At 34.7% G+C, this 19,024-nt stretch overlaps 1 protein-coding gene across 3 annotated transcripts; it reads right to left on the bottom strand.

Annotated features, from left to right (window-relative positions):
- Positions 1–7,231: 7,231 nt before the first annotated feature.
- LOC134240459 (uncharacterized) lies at positions 7,232–18,650 on the bottom strand. Of its 3 annotated transcripts, none has more exons than XM_062722543.1 (15): positions 18,498–18,650; positions 17,187–17,339; positions 15,879–16,094; positions 13,335–13,527; positions 12,780–12,884; positions 12,453–12,489; positions 11,623–11,898; positions 10,758–11,449; positions 10,469–10,667; positions 9,851–9,954; positions 8,470–9,759; positions 8,335–8,365; positions 7,956–8,236; positions 7,814–7,841; positions 7,232–7,669 (listed from the first exon to the last, which is right to left on the bottom strand). In XM_062722543.1, exons 1-15 carry the CDS (start codon positions 18,593–18,595, stop codon positions 7,395–7,397), a joined length of 3,978 nt encoding a protein of 1,325 aa, XP_062578527.1. In that variant the 5' UTR covers positions 18,596–18,650; the 3' UTR covers positions 7,232–7,394. The 3 variants fall into 3 exon arrangements, with proteins under 3 accessions (XP_062578527.1, XP_062578528.1, XP_062578529.1); XM_062722544.1 differs by having other exon boundaries at positions 8,335–8,362; XM_062722545.1 differs by lacking the exons at positions 17,187–17,339; positions 18,498–18,650 and adding an exon at positions 16,873–16,909.
- Positions 18,651–19,024: the final 374 nt, after the last annotated feature.

Below are 19,024 nucleotides of genomic sequence, written 5' to 3'. Positions count from 1 at the left end.
TTGATGTGATTTGGTGCATAACTAAATAAAATATGTTATCACACTTCTTTATGTTCAATTTTGGCTGTTGAGTTTTTAGAGGTACGTGCTCCGAGACATGTTGTATGAAAATTGTGATAATGTAAATCATGCATTTTCACTATACTATCTATATAGCCCCGCCCTAGCACTAGAACCCCTGACCCTGTGACCATGAATTTCACAATTCTGGTAGAGGACTCAATGCTCATTACATTCATGCCAACAGTTTACCTGCTTAATGTCCAGGAGTAAAGAAGAAGATTTTTAAAGATTGCTATAATTTTAGTGGTTTGGCCCCACCTCTCTGGCCCCAGAGGGGGGGGGGGGACCTTAAAATTCACAATTTTTGTTCCTCTTTACCCATAGATGCTGTATACCAAATTTGGTTGAAATTGGTTCAGCAGTTTTAGAGAAGAAGCTGAAAATGTTCAACTGTTAACACAAGACGCACGACGACGGACGAAAACGGATAGCAATATTAACAAGAGGCCCAGGGGCCACATCGCTCACCTGAGCAACTGGCTAGGAAAAAACACAGATCAGATCAGAACTGAAAGTAAACTGGGGGGGGCGCACTTGAATTTTACATCCCCCCAAGGGGTCATGATTTGAACAAACTTGAATCTACACTACCTGAGGATGATTCCCTATAAATATAACAAAGCCTGGCTTTGAAGTACTTGAAAAGAAGATTTTAAAAGGTTTCCCTATATGTTCCTATGTAAAACTTTGATCCGCCATTTTGGCCCCACCTTACCCCCGGGGGTCATGATTTGAACAAACTTGAATCTACACTACCTGAGGATGATCCCACATGAGTTTTATCTTTCCTGGCCCAGTGGTTCTTGAGAAGTAGATTTTTAAAGATTTTTCCTATATATTCCTATGTAAAACTTTGATCGGCCATTTTGGCCCCACCCTACCCCTGGGGGTCATGATTTGAACAAACTTGAATCTACACTACCTGAGGATGATCCCACATGAGTTTCATCTTTCCTGGCCCAGTGGTACTTGAGAAGAAGATTTTTAAAGATTTTTCCTATATATTCCTATGTAAAACTTTGATCGGCCATTTTGGCCCCACCCTACCCCCGGGGGTCATGATTTGAACAAACTTGAATCTACACTACCTGAGGATGACTCCACATGAGTTTCATCTTTCCTGGCCCAGTGGTTCTTGAGAAGAAGATTTTTTTAAAATGCCATTAATTTCTCTCTAATTCATAATTATCTCCCCTTGGAAAAGGGCCTGGCCCTTCATTTGAACAAACTTGAATCCCCTTCACCCAAGAATACTTTGTACCAAGTTTGGTTGAAATTGGCCCAGTGGTTCTTGAGAAGAAGATGAAAATGTGAAAAGTTTACGACGACAACAACGCCGACAACAACGACGACAACAACGCCGACAGACAACGGACAAATTTTGATCAGAAAAGCTCACTTGAGCCTTCGGCTCAGGTGAGCTAATAAGTCACCTGAGATACTCAAGTGACCTAATGAAATGACGCCAATGCTTTTTGATCATCAACACTGTTGTTTTAAATCTGCGGTATTGAAAACAAGAGGCCCATGGGCCACATCGTTCTTCTGAGCACTGTGGCTAGGCAAAGTATAAATTGGTTTATTATTGAAAAGGTAAAATCCAAAAGTAGTCCCATGAACAATCATGGATTTTCTATCTTAGAGAAGAAGATTTTTAAAGAATTTTCCTCTATATTTCTATGTAAAACTTTGGTCGGCCATTTTGGCCCCGCCCTACCCCTGGGGGTAGTGATCTGAACAAACTTGAATCTACACTACCTGAGGATGCTTCCATATAAATATGATGAATTATGGCTTGGTCATTCTTAAGAAGAAGATTTTTAAAGAATTTTCCAATATATTTCTATGTAAAACTTAGGTCAGCTATTTTGGCCCCGCCCTACCCCCGGGGGTCATAATTTGAACAAACTTGAATCTACACTACCTGAGGATGCTTCCATATAAATATGATGAATTATGGCTTGGTCATTCTTGAGAAGAAGATTTTAAAAGAATTTTCCTACATATTTCTATGTAAAACTTTGGTCGGCCATCTTGGCCCCGCCCTACCCCTGGGGGTCATGATTTGAACAAACTTGAATCTACACTACCCGAGGATGCTTCCATATAAAAATGTTGAATTATGGCTTGGTCATTCTTAAGAAGAAGATTTTTAAAGAATTTTCCTATATATTTTTATGTAAAACTTGGGTCGGCCATTTTGGCCCCGCCCTACCCCCGGGGGTCATGATTTGAACAAACTTGAATCTACACTACCTGAGGATGCTTCCATATAAATATGATGAATTATGGCTTGGTCATTCTTGAGAAGAAGATTTTTAAAGACGACAGACAAAATGTGATCAGAAAAGCTCACTTGAGCCTTTTTATACAGTCTCTTTAATTTTCTCTAGTTTTTTGGCACATTTACAATCAGCTGTAACCCAAGGTTTACATGTATTAACTTTACAATTTTTGATTTCTTTGTTACAATTTTTTGTGCCAAATACTTCTGTAGCACTTTCTACAAAGATTTCACCAACCCTATCTACAATATTATCGAAAAACTCCAAATAAGTATCTTCAACTGCACAGTTTTTTATATAATTTTCAAGGACCTTAACTACATTCACCCTTTCTTCAGCATATTTTTGGTAGTTCAACTTTTTATCAGTATCCCAGTTTTTTAGCAACTACATAACAAGGGCCAGGACGTTGATCATTAGTTCTACACCCTATAAAATGTTCATTTCTAAACATTAATGAAACTTCAATAGGATTATGCACATCTGAAAAAAAGTGTGCAAAATTGTAGTATCTTGAAATCTGACACATATTTTATAAAATCAATATTGGCTATACGATAATCCACAACACTTGTTTGTTTATAAGTTAATTCCCCATCACTATCACCTCTTGATCTACCATTTAGTATGAAAATATTACACTGTTTACAAACATCTAGAAGTCTTCTTCCATATTGATTAATAACTACATGTATATCTGTAGAATTTCTCTCGATAGCAAAATTATATTTTTCCAATTGACTTACATCAACATATTCTTCAAGTAAAATATTTTCACCGATAACAGGGGTTACAGTTTCTAAATATTTTAAAAAATCTTTTCCAGTTGACACCCTACTATTGAAATCACTAACTAAGCATATGCATTTATTTTCAATTGCTATGTTTGATATTTCTCTTTCGAGTGCATCAAACATTTCAACAGAGGAAAAGCGATAATTTGAGGGTGGTATGTAAACAGTTCCTATTATCAAATCATCTATGTTACCCTTTTTTTTACCTGTAATTTTAATCCATAGTAAATTGTCACATTCGTTATTAATAACAGTAGCATATTTAGCTAGAGTATCTAGATTTCCGTATTGCTAATTTTGACCTATGCTTACTAAATACTGTAGAATTAGGAATATCGATAATGTCCGCTTCATCAGTTTTTGTTTCTGTTAAACAAACAATATCATACTGGTTGATAAATTCAATAAATTCTAAAAAAAATTTGAAGTTTAGATAAGAGCCCAGAAACATTCAAACTAACAATTTTTAATTCTGAATTGCTTCGTATTGCTGGAAGTTGAATGTGAGAAGTACATAATATATTGTTGTGTTTACTGCATATAAAATTAAAACTACGGAATATAATTTTAAATTTAAGAAATAAATAACAAGTTTATAAACTTAATTTAATGATAAAGGCCGAAGGCCTTCTCACACTTATATATATTGATGGATATTTTCGAATTTAAATTATTGTACAGATTTTGAATGATAAATCGGCTTGCATGGCGGTTACATTATTAGGCTAAGGAATCTGTTTCGATATTTTGTGAAAGGCTTCTTGTGATCAGTAATAGTGAACAGATTGTTGTCTGGGAATATTTTATTCGTGATAAATGATAATCGATGCTTAAAAGACACAAGAAACACGTCCGAAGTTTGATGATAAAAAGTTGGAGGAATTTCGGTCGCTGGAAAGGGATGGATGGATCCGATGGACTGAAACACTTGTCCGAGCCAGTTAATTTTCTCAGTAACTAAAGGCATACTTATCGTAAAACACTGATAAACACGGAGACACTGGCGACAGCTTTACATTGAACTACGAAAATGCCGAGGTGTTTGGCAGCTACATTATTGCAAACTAAGATATTTTCCAACAGCATATAATTTAAAGATAAAATAAAAGTTTATCATGAAAATTTAACCAAAGGTCTTGTGCAGCAATATAATGAAACACAGGTTGAAAATAGCCCAAAAACTGTATGAAATACTTGTTTACATTTAAAATAAAATAATTATCATTTTACTTGCTTATTTTATTCATTTTTAAACATGAAAAGCAAGTAGAGCAGGCCATTTTATAATTTATGTACCGGTAGATATTATTGCGCCGTGTGATTAGGTCACGTATTGACCTCTGACCTCTAACAAACTTCATACAGAATTGAAGATATTTTCTCTCTGTATGTTTATATAATGGAGAGATACCACAAATGTATATATATAATGTTTAATCCTCATATAAGACAGTCCGGCGTTCCATACGTATGAACAATTATAATCAATATATCAAGAAAATCACAGAAGTATGATATGCAAATTTTACATGATGAATTTTATTTTACATCCTTATCGAGATTTCAAAACAATGTTTTTTTTTATCATTGTCTTAAAAATAACTTTAAAATAAAATATCAGCAAACAGTATTACTAAAATCAAAGCAATGTGAGCTGTAACTTTGATGTTACAAAATTGTCATTAACCATTTCAAGGACAGAGAAAAGGAACATTTATAAACTTCTGTCATATTTGTAATAGAAGAACCATTTACAGCTCTTGTTGATACAATGTACAAAATTACATTATTGTCTACCTGTACAATATTTTTGTTTTCTTAAATAATTCTATATATTTGTACAAAGGTCCTTCTTTTGAAACAATTTTAAAAATACTTTATTTTACCATAATTGACGATAAAGGTTTAAATTACTTTCAAATTTACCATAATAACACATTCAAATAGCAAAATAAAATTCCCAAAATGCAGCTCAGCTCATATTGCTTGAAGAATAAGACATACAAAACTGTTACATTTTTTTAACAAGAGGCCCATGGGCCACATCGCTCACCTGAGTAACTTGGGTGATGCAGTTCTTTACCAGATTCCCCCTCTTGCTATAGTCCTATCATGCCCCACTACCCCCTTCCCCTTTATGATTTGAAAACTTTAGAATCTACACTACCCCAGGATACTTCCACATAAGTTTCAGCTTTCCTGACCCAGTGGTTCTTGAGAAGAAGATTTTTAAAGATTTGTTCTATATATTTCTATGTAAAACTTGGATTCCCTATTGTGGCCCCGCCCTACCCCCGGGGGTCATGATTTTAACAATTTAATATCTACACTACCCAAGGATGCTTCCACATAAGTTGCAGCTTTCCTGACCCAGTGGTTCTTAAGAAGAAGATTTTTAAAGATTTGTTCTATATATTTCTATGTAAAACTTGGATTCCCTATTGTGGCCCTGTCCAAACCCTGGGGGTCATGATTTTAACAATTTGATATCTACACTACCCCAGGATGCTTCCATATATGTTTCAGCTTTTGAGGCCCAGTGGTTCTTGAGAAGAAGATTTTTAAAGATTTGTTCTAAATTTTTCTATGTTAAACTTGGATTCCCTATGTGATTTTAACAATTTAATATCTTGGTTTCATCTTTCCTGGCCCATTTTTAAAGATGTGTTCTATATATATTTCTATGTAAAACTTGGAATCCCTATTGTGGCCCCACCCTACCCCTGGGGGTCATGATTTTAACAATTTAATATCTACACTACCCAAGGATGCTTCCACATAAGTTTCAGCTTTCCTGACCCAGTGGTTCTTGAGAAGAAGATTTTTAAAGATTTGTTCTATATATTTCTAAGTAAAACTTGGATTCCCTATTGTGGTCCCGCCCTACCCCTGGGGGTCATGATTTTAAGAATTTAATATCTACATTACCCAAGGATGCTTCCACATAAGTTTCAGCTTTCCTGACCCAGTGGTTCTTGAGAAGAAGATTGTTAAAGATTTGTTCTATATATTTCTACGTAAAACTTGGATTCCCTATTGTGGCCCCGCCCTACCCCCGGGAGTCATGATTATAACAGTTTAATATCTACACTACCCAAGGATGCTTCCACATTAGTTTCAGCTTTCCTAGCCCAGTGGTTCTTGAGAAGAAGATTTTTAAAGATTTGTTCTATATATATTTCTATGTAAAACTTGGAATCCCTATTGTGGCCCCACCCTACCCCCGGGGGTCATGATTTTAACAATTTAATATCTACACTACCCAAGAATGCTTCCACATAAGTTTCAGCTTTCCTGGCCCAGTGGTTCTTGAGAAGAAGATTTTTAAAGATTTGTTCTATATATTTCTATGTAAAACTCGGATTCCCTATTGTGGCCCTGCCCTACCCCCGGGGGTCATGATTTTAACAATTTAATATCTACACTACTAAAGGATGCTTCCACATAGGTTTCAGCTTTCCTGGCCCAGCGGTTCTTGAGAAGAAGATTTTTAAAGATTTGTTCTATATATTTCTATGTAAAACTTGGATTCCCTATTGTGGCACAGCCCTACCCCCGGGGGTCATGATTTTAACAATTTAATATCTACACTACCAAAGAATGCTTCCACATAAGTTTCAGCTTTCCTGGCCGTGTGGTTCTAGAGAAGAAGATTTTTAAAGATTTGTTCTATATATTTCTATGTAAAACTTGGATTCCCTATTGTGGCCCCGCCCTGCCCCGGGGGTCATGATTTTAACAATTTAATATCTACACTACCCAATGATGCTTCCATATAAGTTTCAGCTTTCTTGGCCCGGTGGTTCTTGAGAAGAAGATTTTTAGTGACCCCACCCTATTTTTGTCTTTTCTTGATTATCTCCCCTTGTGAGGGGACTTGGCCCTTCATTTTAACAATTTAAACTCCCCTTCACCCAAGGATGCTTTGTACCAAGTTTGGTTAAAATTGGCCCATTGGTTCTTGAGAAGAAGTCGAAAATGTGAAAAGTTTACAGACGGACAGACAGACGGACAGACAGACAGACAGACGGACGGACGGACAAAATGTGATCAGAAAAGCTCACTTGAGCCTTTGGCTCAGGTGAGCTAAAAAGTAATTAGAACAAGATATTTAATGAAATATTTTTATCTTGATTTTTGGAAGATCTGGCATTTTGAATGGGAATTTGTTCTGGTATGCCACATGGCATGAGTTCTTGTATATATACCGGTACAAAAAGTGTATATCTTTTCCTGTGAGGAAAATAACATTTCAATATATAAATGAAAGAAGTTTTATATAATTGTCAACTTCTACTTCGGCTAAAGCCTGAAGTAAATCCTTATATGTGGGGTTTTCTTGTTGACGCCACTGGTCTATGTACTCTCTGCTACGAGCAATGGATGTTCGGAAATTCTTTTGTATCACTTCGATCTTGACCGGAGTTAACCCCAACTCAATGGCAAGCTGGTAACTCTTTTTACCAAGTCTGTTGCAGATAACATCGATTCCTCGATTTGACACTTTTTTGTCAAGATACTTATTATCTAAGATCAAAGTAATATTCTTAAAAATTCTAACATTTTTGTTAATATTTGAGTCCTAAAGAAAAAGACCAACAAAATTCACATTTTAAAATCATGACTCAGCAAAAATATATTTCGTTATAATTTGACAAGGAGTAGACTTACCTTCAAATTCAATGGAAATTGTGTCCAACTGCAAAATTAAAACCAAATATTAATGTCGCATTTTCTTAAAGAAAAGAGAAAATTATATTAATTTCAATTGCTCATTTCTGGACAGATGAGAGATTGTTGATTGTGTATTTACCGTCTTCAAAATATCTCTATCAATGTCAAGCTTTGTGAAGGTATCTTCCAATGTCCTCAGAATTCCTCGTCCTTTCGGTGTTTTGTCAAACCACGTGCTTAACATGTGAAAGCAGCAATCCCATTCCAGACCACAGAATTTCTGCTTGGTAGTCTCCACAAATTCATCGTCAAAGTCAATACTATGAGCTATTTTTTCCCAGTAGTTGGAAACTCTTCTAGCAAGACGACCTAGGACTTGATACGACATCTGCAGTGGTTTTTCCAGTACAGTTACTGTCACTATAAAAAAAAGAAGTCTATAAAGTCTATGAAGTTCATCAGGACTATTACAATTTAAAATCCAATTAATAATAGCTACCGATATTTTCTATACTTACACTCAGCAGAATTCTGTGGACGCACTACCTGCTTATTAAAGTATAAAAAGATCAATAAACGGATTGAAAAATGTAGGAACATTTCCAAAAAAAAATCATCACTTGATAATTTTTATAGCACTCTTCCAAACATACCTTTGGACATTCCCAGAAGGCAAGAACATCAGAGGACTCGATAACATGGACTTCGTCATGGTCAGAACAAACTACACTCTCGTTTGATTTCAGGTCTTCCCACAGGTGAAGCCCTTTGAAGGTTGCGTCAGACGATGTACACTGGCTGCACTGAATAACAACTCTAAATGGAAAATTTGCATTGCATTTTCTACAGTCTGGACACCTCTTGGTGAGTTTATGGTCTGGGCAGGCACTACAGCTGGTATATATCTCCAAAATAATTGCCAGACTCTCCTCTAAGAAATTTTTGATAGTATAGTGGAGGGAAGATTTTTGGTATGATGTATTGGGAAGCCTTAACACCCAAACTCGAATGAGAAAGTCATCATGAGCAAGTAGCAGAAAGTTGAATTTATCTAGTCGGAAGACTGCAGTGTTGGCAAACACAAGAGGGATATCGTTTTGTTCTACCACTGGAAACTTGGTCATGCACGTTGCCAACAAGCGGTAAAACACAGCCGGTGGCATGAACTCATCCTTGAAGTAGAATCCTAAGGCTGGTACATTGTTTGCAGACTTTAACCACTTGGCTCTTATAGTGAGAGAATCAAAAGCCATCATACAAGGAACGAGAAATGTAGTCATTTCTTGAACTGACTCCCCGTCTTTCATATAGCGTTTAGGTCGTGAGATAATATCCATCCTTTCCAGAATCTTGATGATATGTTCTTTATTCTCCAAATAGGATTTGTCTTCTCTTTCACTCCATAATGTTTCAATGTTTTCCATACTCAAGTGACCCGTTGTCTTCATTTCTTCAAGAACAGATTGTGAGGGGGATAATCCAAGAAACTTGTCGGAGGTAATTAAACATTTGAATGCATCTACTAGCCATTGAGGATTTAAAATAATGATATCATCAAGACCTTTTTCATCATAGTACAACACGTTGCCAATTGCATGATGAAACTGCAGAAAAACCTTTATTTCCATCTCATCTTTCAAATGTAAAGCACAAAATCTGTTCAACTGTTTTACTTCCGAGAAATTCAGCACCTTTTTTCCTTCTTTACGAAGATCCATGATTTTTCGCTCCAGATAGATCCAGCTTGCAGGGATTTGCTGTGACAGAATATCTTCCTTTTCTGCTATGCCTAGTATTTCAGATCGAATTTTGTCGAAAGTCTCCTCATCAGGATCATTACAGTCCACGCAAAACATTTCAGGAACAAGATGAGGTGAAAGCATTTTCTTCTTCACCACTCTTTTTATATCTCTATGGTGTTCTTCTATCTCTTTCTCGGCATTCTATTTAATTAAAATTAGAAACGATTAAAATTTATTGTTTTAATTAGTTGTGTTGATAAAGAACAAACTAATTGAATGTTAATCATTTTACCTGCAGTTTATCCCTGTGTGTAGACACTACAAGTACCTTTGGGGATCCTCTTTGAGATTCAGATGAATATGTGTGAATTGTATTCAACCAAAATTTCAGAAAAGCTTAAAGAAGAAACAATTTTGTTACAAAAATGATAATGACTGAATGCATGTTATCGTAAAACGTCCAAGAAATCTTCATAGTTGAGATCCGCAGAAAAACGTCCTTTCATCGCATATGGTAGAAGTTAAAAGAGATGTATCATTACCAATATCAGCCTAAAAAGTCAATGGTCTTTTCACAATCAGCACTCCATCAAACTTACTGTCGCCCGCGTAGAGCAGTGGTTAGAGCGTCTGCTCTAGAGTTGCGAAGTAAGGAGTTGATCCTTACGTCGCGGGTTCGAATCCCACTGTGGGACGTGGAGACCGGTCCTTTGGATGAGACCGTATATACCGAGGTCCCATGTCACACTAGATGCTGGCACGAAAAAGATCCCTCCCTGATCAATGGCCCTGAGTGCCGAGTATAGGACAAAATTTGCAGCTCTCCACCGGCAAGTGGTGGCGTCTCCATATGAGTGAAACATTCTCGAGAGGGACGTTAAACAATATACAATCAATCAATCAAACTTACCACCCACAGACTTCTGCCCGTCATCGTCGTCCATGATGAAGTGATTCATCGGTAGAGACGCATCAGTCACCAGAAGGTAAACAGCCTTGGAGGACATAAAGGCCTGGTGGGTGGAATGGAAAACGGTCGATCCAGCAAAGTCCCAAAATGTGATGGAACCCGTTTCGTTTTGAAGAAAGTTGGAGGACATTTGAAGTAACTGTTATGAGAATTTTTAACCATACAATTAAACAAGACAGAAGAAACTGATAAAATACCGGTATAAACAAATAAACATTAAATAAATTACCTCTTCTAGGTCCTTTTTCAGTGCCTGTTCAATAGAACTTCCTCTTTGTATAATAATTCTGTTATTACTACTAACGTAATCATCGCTACCCTTTACTTCCTCATCATCTGGAGTTGGAGGTGTTAGCGATCCATTTGAGGTAGTGAATTGAGTTTTCAGGTCTTGGAGAACTCTGGTCAAGTAGGTGTTATGAATTTCAAAATCATCATATTCACCGTCGCTATCATCAGATGACAAACTTTGAGATGTACTCACACGAGGGTCGGGGAACGTTTTTGAGGACGTGTTGTATATTCTCGGTGGGAATTCTGGAGGTAAAAGAGCATTGTTTTGCTTCTGTATTCCTCTGGATGTTCTCGAAGCTGGGGGAGAATTTCTATAGGGGACTTTGTTTAAACTTGCATATTGATCATTTTGCGATTCTCGGCCAATGTCTGGTTTTATCTTAAATGCTGGAGGAGATATGCGATGTCTCTGTGTGTTTTGATATCTTGTTTCACTCTGCTTTGGAAAAGTCGTGGGAAATTTAGTTTGTACATTTGCTACAGTTGAAGCATATGTGTTAGGATTTGTTTTCTCTTCCCCAGTATCTTTCTCAGTAAATTCTCTTATTGACATGTATGTTGGAACTCCCTCTGGGAATCGCTGTGTTAGATGTCTAGCAATCCTTTCGAGTTTTTCGTTTTCATTCTCTGTATAAAGCAAAAAGCTTATTTTAATTTCAGATTTATTTTTGTAAAAAAACAACCCACAAATAAGTCGAAATATCACAATTTTTAATAAGCTTTCTCCCTTTAATTTCTAATTCTTACAGCAGCAAACAGAAACGATAAATAGATATTACAAACTTCATATTATTTTTTACCTTTTATGTCGTCAAACTTGATCCATTTGTGGTCACTGAGCTGAAAGCGCCCTCTTTTGTTGTAAATCTCCACTCCCTCCGTGCTTTGAACCTCTTCCATTTTTTCCTTAAGCAGACGTTTAGTGAGGCTTGATTTTCCCGCGCCATGATGGCCAACAACCATTACACGGACGTGATGATACTTTTCCTGTCCCTCTTCTAAAGCCTCACGAAATATTTTTATGGCTGATGCATCCATCTTCTTTATGCTTGGTGGAAGATGGTGCTCTAGGACATCTTTCAATTAAAAAAGTCTCGTAAGACTATAGATGTTCTTGTGCAAGTAGGTTGGAATAAATACAAAATAAGTCGATAGATAAAATTCACTTCGTTTTCAACTTGCTATAAACACGCGTAGAACACGGGACTTAGTTACAATAAATATTGGGAGATCATTAATTTTTCATCTGATTATTATTTTGTTGTTGCTGTTGTGTTCATGATATGACAATACACAACAAATTCTTGCCTTCTAAGATGTTTTAACATTTTAATATATAACTTTTTAGCTTATGAAGATGGCAATATCATAATTATAGATATGTTATAAAATATGAATGTTATTTGATTAAAGTATATACAGCATTCTAACATAGGTCTTTACTTGTTATAACATTGTTGCATATTAAAACTTAGGGGACAAAAAAAAACCCTCATGCAAATTCGTAACAAACCAAAACACTCATCAAAAAATGCAAAATAATCTTGACCAAAATTCATGCTTTATCAATTTTAAAATTTTGCGTTGCTTTTTTTTTTTTTTATTTATTTATTTTTTTTTTTTTACAAACCTGTATCAACACCATGGAATCCTTCTCTGTTAAGCGCCTTGAAAAGAAAAATATACATCACACAACGCTTTAATACTGGCGAAGTTTAACTCAAAAAGCATTGAAATTATCGGAAATGAAAGACAGAGAAAGAAAATAAAATAAATTTTTTTTGAACTATTCATACCATATTAACCTTTTTCTTAATTTTAAGCTCAGATGCTTTTTATTATGCTGCACTTTGCGAAAAAAGATAAAAATTCAAGTATTAAATTAAAAGACTGTTATTGTTTTTTACAAGCTAAACAAATTTACAAAGATATATTTAACATCATATAAATTTTTTACCTTTAAGTCCATTAGCTCGCCGCGGTTCTGATACTTTTGTTCAATACTACTAGCCAGAGCTTGAAGACTTTCTTCTTTGCAATCCAGAGCCCCAAACTTCTTTTCCTACAAGGAACAAACCAAACAGATAGAAAAAAAAGTTTTAAAGATTTTTGCCTATACATTCCTACATGTATATAAAAAAACATAATTGATTATCGTATTAAACCACGCAGTATTATTTTTTGTCGTATCCAGAGAAGGGGACTGGTTAAATATTTTAATTTAATAATGTTATTGATAATCAGTTAATTACATGATAATTATTATTTCATTATTCAATTAAATTTGTTAATCTTTGTCAAATTCTTCAAAAAGTAAGAATGGTATTTAGATTTTCTAATCATTATTCTAAATTATTAACTTAAAAGATCTAATCTAAATTTAATCTAATAGATGTTTAAAGTTTTGAATTTTATACAGTGTTATTTATTTGAAAATTAATAGATGTAATTCATATAAAAGAAAAAAAAATCAGCTGTTACACTTTAACTATACCCGTAGCTGATTACTGACCTTAAAGTCGATTCGCCTATGCTCGAAGGTATGTGACTTGTCCGATTTTTTCACAAACATGCTCGACAGTATTAGAACCCCTGGCTCCGAGTTACTGTCTCTGATCAGAAAGGGGCTGTAGCTGTCTCTAGATTCAAATCCACTCAGTAGAACTTTTTCCGCCTCTTCACGTCCCAGCAACCCATGGTAGCACCTATGTAGAGAAAAAAAAAACAAATAATTAGATGGTTCAGGTACAGTAAAGCTGACTATGATAACTATTAATAGAACACAACATCATAAAGCTGTTTTTGCTTAATTTTTGAAGTCCCTCAAAATATAAATATTTGTTTAATATTCAAGTAAAGACCAGTCGTAGACAAAGAAAGATAATCTCCTTGAATGAGAAGTTTTTTCTTCGAAAAACTCGCTTTTCTCTCTTTGATTGATACTTTTGTTTCTGCATAAAATGTTTATCCCGTGCTTTGCATCCTAGGCTAATGCTTTAAAGTAAATTTCTTTCGAAGTGCTTTTTCGTCCTATATTGAGCAGAAATGCATGGGTGATGCAGTCTACTATGTTTCATTTTACCAGTCATATTTCAGATGAAGCAAATAACCTGAATGAACCTTCTCCAAATTTTTACTTTGTTAACCACCAGAAAACATAGGAAAGATCCAACATCCAAGTTTGGCAATGTTCTTACGCAGAAAATATCATCCATGCTATTGCAAGTTTTGATAAAATAAGGCCGCTAGTATTGACTTGGGAATGGGACCAACTCAAATAGCTTAAACCTGTTCTAAGCACATACTTTATAATATCTAGATCAAACTTGCAAGGAAAATAAATCTAGATGCACGACTTGTGGATGAACATTTTTGTGGATGACCAGATTAAAATTTTTAAAGATTAAAGTAAATAAGTCCCCAATTCGACTTAACTTGCACAGTTGATGCATTAAAGTTTTTTTTTCTTTCATTTTCGAAGATTAAGAAGATATATACAATTTGTGATATTTCATGTCTACAACTCCATTCTTGCTATTGATAAGGTTTTAACTTTGTTGCATCAATATCATGCATGTCTGTTTAGAAAAATTAATAAAGGATTTGTTATATTAAGCAAAACAATTGCAAAGACTTGCTTCCAATTCCTTTCAATAGCCATTTTCTTAACTTTACATCATATTTCCTTTATATTACTTTACTTTTGTATGAATTTCATTGAACATTTTCAGTAAAATTATTGTTGGCTAATTTTTTAAAATGAATTGATATAAATTTGAAGCACACTCTAGTGATTTTGTCAAACTAAAATTCATCTCTTTAGTTAAGCACTACTTTGAAATTTTTGAAAATATTTCAACAAACTTCACATGCTTTGAATGCTATTCTTTTAATTAGATGAAAAATTTAATTTTTGTTTAAAAACATTTCTATTCCCAAGGAAACATAAGCTCTAGCTTAACAAACTTTCATGGATGATTCCTTTTAGCGAAAAAAATCAACCAAGTATGCTTCGGATTCTGAATCGTCTTTTAAATAAATGACTCATCCGTGCAAGTTTGTCGAGGTGGGACTTATGGTTCCTACAACGATGGTTTACTAGGATGGCTTAATGATAAAATTAATTTTTACGAGGTGCTGACCATACGTATATGGGTGTTACAACTAAACGTTGTTGTAGGTGTGCATACAGTACTTCCAGACTTGGTACGGATGTTGAATTTTACTTATACTCCGCTTCTCATTATATCGCGGGTTCCATTGTATCGCGGTATATTCCAAAAATTAAGATACATAGCTCATATCCTTTCTGTCAAAATACTGTCTGTTTGTCGTCCGAATGTAAACTTTTGGGATGATTAAAAAGTATGGAACATGCGTCGGTAATTTTTTTATTCAAATAAAACGTAATTTACATTTTTCCATTCCCGTTTTTATCATTTTTAGATCATTGATTTTATAACCTAGTAAAAGCCATAATAAATTTCATGTTTCGAAAGTCTTTAGTTTGTATGAATGTTTTTTTTTTATGTTGAATTACACCGTAAATATAAAAATAAAAATTGAAGTCCATGTCAGCTACAAGTTTCCATGTTTTTCTATACCGCGATACTATGAGACTCTCGAATTTAGGAGATAAATAAGACTTCCCGTTTTAAAAATATACAACAAATTAAACAATGCAAACCTGAGAAATAATTTGACACTAAAAAGTTAGGCCATAAATTGGTTTATGGTTAGTATTTGATGAAAGTTAAAGTAAAAAATTGGAATAACACTTTTTATGCAAAAGGATTAAGTACCGCGGTATTATGAGACACCAGTATACATTTTCTGGATGATTAAACAAAAATGTTTTCGAAGCAAGTCCTTTCTATAGTAACAAAGATCCTACCCGTACCGATCATGCTTTTAAAGATGTTGCATTGGGATGCACACGGCAAGAAATTTTTTTAAGTGAGAGACTTTGCCTTACTAAGATATAACAATCTTTGAGGATAGCCATACATATTCTATGATTACCTATATATGTTCATGATTCATATGTTTGTCTTACCGATCTTTATACTTGTGGGGCCATGGTATAGGATACATAAGATGGTTGAGCGCACTTTCTCTGGTGTAAAAGGACATGAGCCCATCTTGACCCACTGCTGCCAGACGATACTGTTCTACCAGGTCCAGCAGGCTGTTAGCCTTGGCGCTACGGACAGTGTAAACATCTTCATCTTCTTTGTAACGAACACGGTACTGGTATACTTCCATCTTCCATCTGTTCAAGCAAACATATACTGGAATATGATTGATTAATGTTTTACGCCAAATCTGCGATGTTTCAGGCATATATCGGCGATCAAGGTCTGTACATCAAAGTTCAAAGAATGGTTACTTATCAAAACGGTGAATTTATAAAAGATGAACGTAATTGGCAATTAGGAAAAATGATAAAACTTTATAACTGATATACAAAAAATAAAACTCTAAATAGCGAGCGCAGTTAACTAGCTCTAACGACAAAGTCTGGGCGAAGAGAATATTCGGACTTTGCACATTAAAATGAATAGACCATGGATTGATTGATTGATTGTATATTGTTTAACGTCCTTCTCGAGAGATTTTTACTCATATGGAGTCGCCACCACTTGCCGTCGGAGAGCTGCAAATTTTGTCCTATATTCGGCACTTCGGGCCAATGAGCAGGGAGGAATCTTTTTCGTGCCAGCACCTACTGCGACACGGGACCTCGGTTTATACGGTCTTATCCGAAGGACCGGTCTCCACGTCCCACAGTGGAATTCAAAACCCCGACGTAAGGATCAACTCCATAGGCCTATTTGGCGACTCTAGACCAGACGCTCTAACCACTGCGCCACGAAAAAAATGATCCTTTGCGAATTGATCTCTCCACAATATCCACTCTCACGATATCAAAAAAGTACATCAAGAACAAAGGCTTATCTTGATTTAATTAATATTTGACAAAATTGTAGATTAAACATTCTTTATTATAATTACCACTTTTTCAGGATTCTTTTTGGTAGTCAACTTACATACGATGTCATGTGACTTCTGAGTCCAGACATGCGGTTGAAAAGAAGGTTCTAAACTAAAATAGAATAGCCGACTATGCTCGCTGTAACGGTCGCACTTTCATGATATTAATTTTTATATGGAGGAAGGTAATAAAAAATTAAGAGTTCTAATATTTAATTAAAGGAAAATCCTATCTGGTAATTCGTAGAAGAGAGGAAATAGATGTACTTTCGAATTTAAAACAAAAAAGGAGTCTGTAATACATATTTAAGTTACGCATTTCCTTTCCGTAAAATAAGATGAATATTGTTGTTTGGTAGTCAGTCCTTACTTGCAGGAAATGACGTATTTGATGTCATCCCTGTACTTCCCGTACGGGTGTACCAAAAATAGAGCTTCTTGGTCCATTGGATCATAAGGATATTGGTCCAGAAAGTCTCTTGCTGACGTTTCCGTTTGATCAGGATGATACCAATCATATATACTGTTGGTTTAATAAAAAGAATTATGTATGGTTATGAATAAAGCTGATCAAACTCGTTGGAAAAATATAAATATGCTCCGCAAAAGGTATACACATTTATTGAGTTACTCTGCAGTAAGAACTATATAATTAAGTCTCTGTTAACGGTTTGTAATAACACTTCAAGTAAAAAGTAAAAATGTCACAATACACGTTCCTGAATAAGCTGAAGTCTTGTCTTTTTCAAGATTCTATTACATACATGCAAAATGCGCATTTATATACAATTCATTGTTTGAAACGCTACATTGTATGTAAAATATATATTCAAAAATTGTACGTTTAAAAATACTTGAGAAAAAAAAATATGACTAAAAATAAAATGCACACTTCCTTAAATTGCGATTTTCTGTTTTACGTATCTTTTTCATGTGTCTTTTTTGTTGACTTTTGATTTTCCAACTCATAAATACACTAATACATGTATTACAAACAGGATGGTCCCAGCTTCACCTTCTTCAGCTTGCACTGTTGATGTGGAAGTATTTCGAAATCAGCTACATATGGTATTTATGTATCCCTGCTGACTCGATACTCACGAGTATGTTGAGAGTACAATGAATACTTGAATAGAAGCGGGTTATAAGCAAATAAGTTGATTTTACAGGGTTTACAACAATCTTGTTTAAAATCAGCATTTTGCATATCTATGTTCCTTTTAATAACCCTGATTGTAAATAACATTATTATGATTATTGTCTTTTCTTAAATATCATTTGACAAAGGTTTCCTCCATTTGCATGATTAATACAAATACCCCCGCGTCCTTTGTGGCCGGTTTACAAGAGATACTATTTCCCCCCAAGACACCTGATCCCACCTCTGAGGTTTCCAGGGGACCCTTCTTTACCCTTATTTTCGTATTTATTACCTGATTCGTAAGTTTGATAACTGCTAGCTAATTTCATCATTCATCCTGAACTAGTTATCACTAATTAAAAGATATATTTTCTACCATGCTTTTGAGAGACGATGTTAGTTTACTTGTTATGTTCAACAAAATATCGTACATTCTAAAAAAAAAATCTGTAAACAGTGGTTTATATATTGAACTGTGTTGTAATAAAACCAGATATATTAAGATTTGTCATTTGATTTAAAAAAAAACATCCAGCATACCTGTGTATTTGCCTATATTTTTTCTTTTCTTCTTCACTCTCTGACTTTTGTACGGGGCCATTTTGTTTTCTCTGCATCGGTATATATAGGTTTGCCATCTTGTTTTATCTGTCAAAACGACACGACTTAACCCATTTTATAACATTTGTAAATGAATGAAGTCCGGATGTGTTCAAGTAAGTGTTTTTCCAGTGTTCAAACAGGAAGTTTACAAATAGTAAATCAACAGACTTTCCATTAGGAAAATTGATCATTCAGATCCTTTGTATTAAGAATTATTTTTTTTATTTTTCAAATATCCGTTTCTGATTATGAAAAATTTACCTGATTTAAAATATGAAAGGTAATAATTTTCGGACCCTTAATAGTAAAATGTATATTATTATTAGATAAAAGAATAAAATTCTTGCAAGACGACAACTTTTTTTTTTACACCTCTTTACAATAGAAAGAAATGTTCATTTGATTTTGGAAATATTCAAAATATTGATTTATAACATGTTTGATTATAATACAGGTATCCCTTG

Source organism: Saccostrea cucullata, unplaced genomic scaffold (assembly GCF_032062105.1).
Source record: "Saccostrea cucullata isolate Sc308-1 unplaced genomic scaffold, CSIRO_AGI_Scuc_v1 ctg3041, whole genome shotgun sequence".
Lineage (NCBI taxonomy): Eukaryota > Metazoa > Mollusca > Bivalvia > Ostreida > Ostreidae > Saccostrea > Saccostrea cuccullata.
Note: the sequence above shows the minus strand (reverse complement) of the source record. Positions and strands in the feature narration are given on the sequence as shown.

Excerpts from the sequence above, each read along its gene's own strand:
- LOC134240459 (XM_062722543.1), bottom strand. The coding sequence starts at position 18,595 with ATGGCAAACCTATATATACCGATGCAGAGAAAACAAAATGGCCCCGTA. Across the intron at positions 12,885-13,334 it reads ATAGGCGAATCGACTTTAAG|GAAAAGAAGTTTGGGGCTCT; the intron begins GTCAGTAATCAG and ends TGTTCCTTGTAG. Across the intron at positions 7,670-7,813 it reads AATTTCCATTGAATTTGAAG|ATAATAAGTATCTTGACAAA; the intron begins GTAAGTCTACTC and ends CTTTGATCTTAG.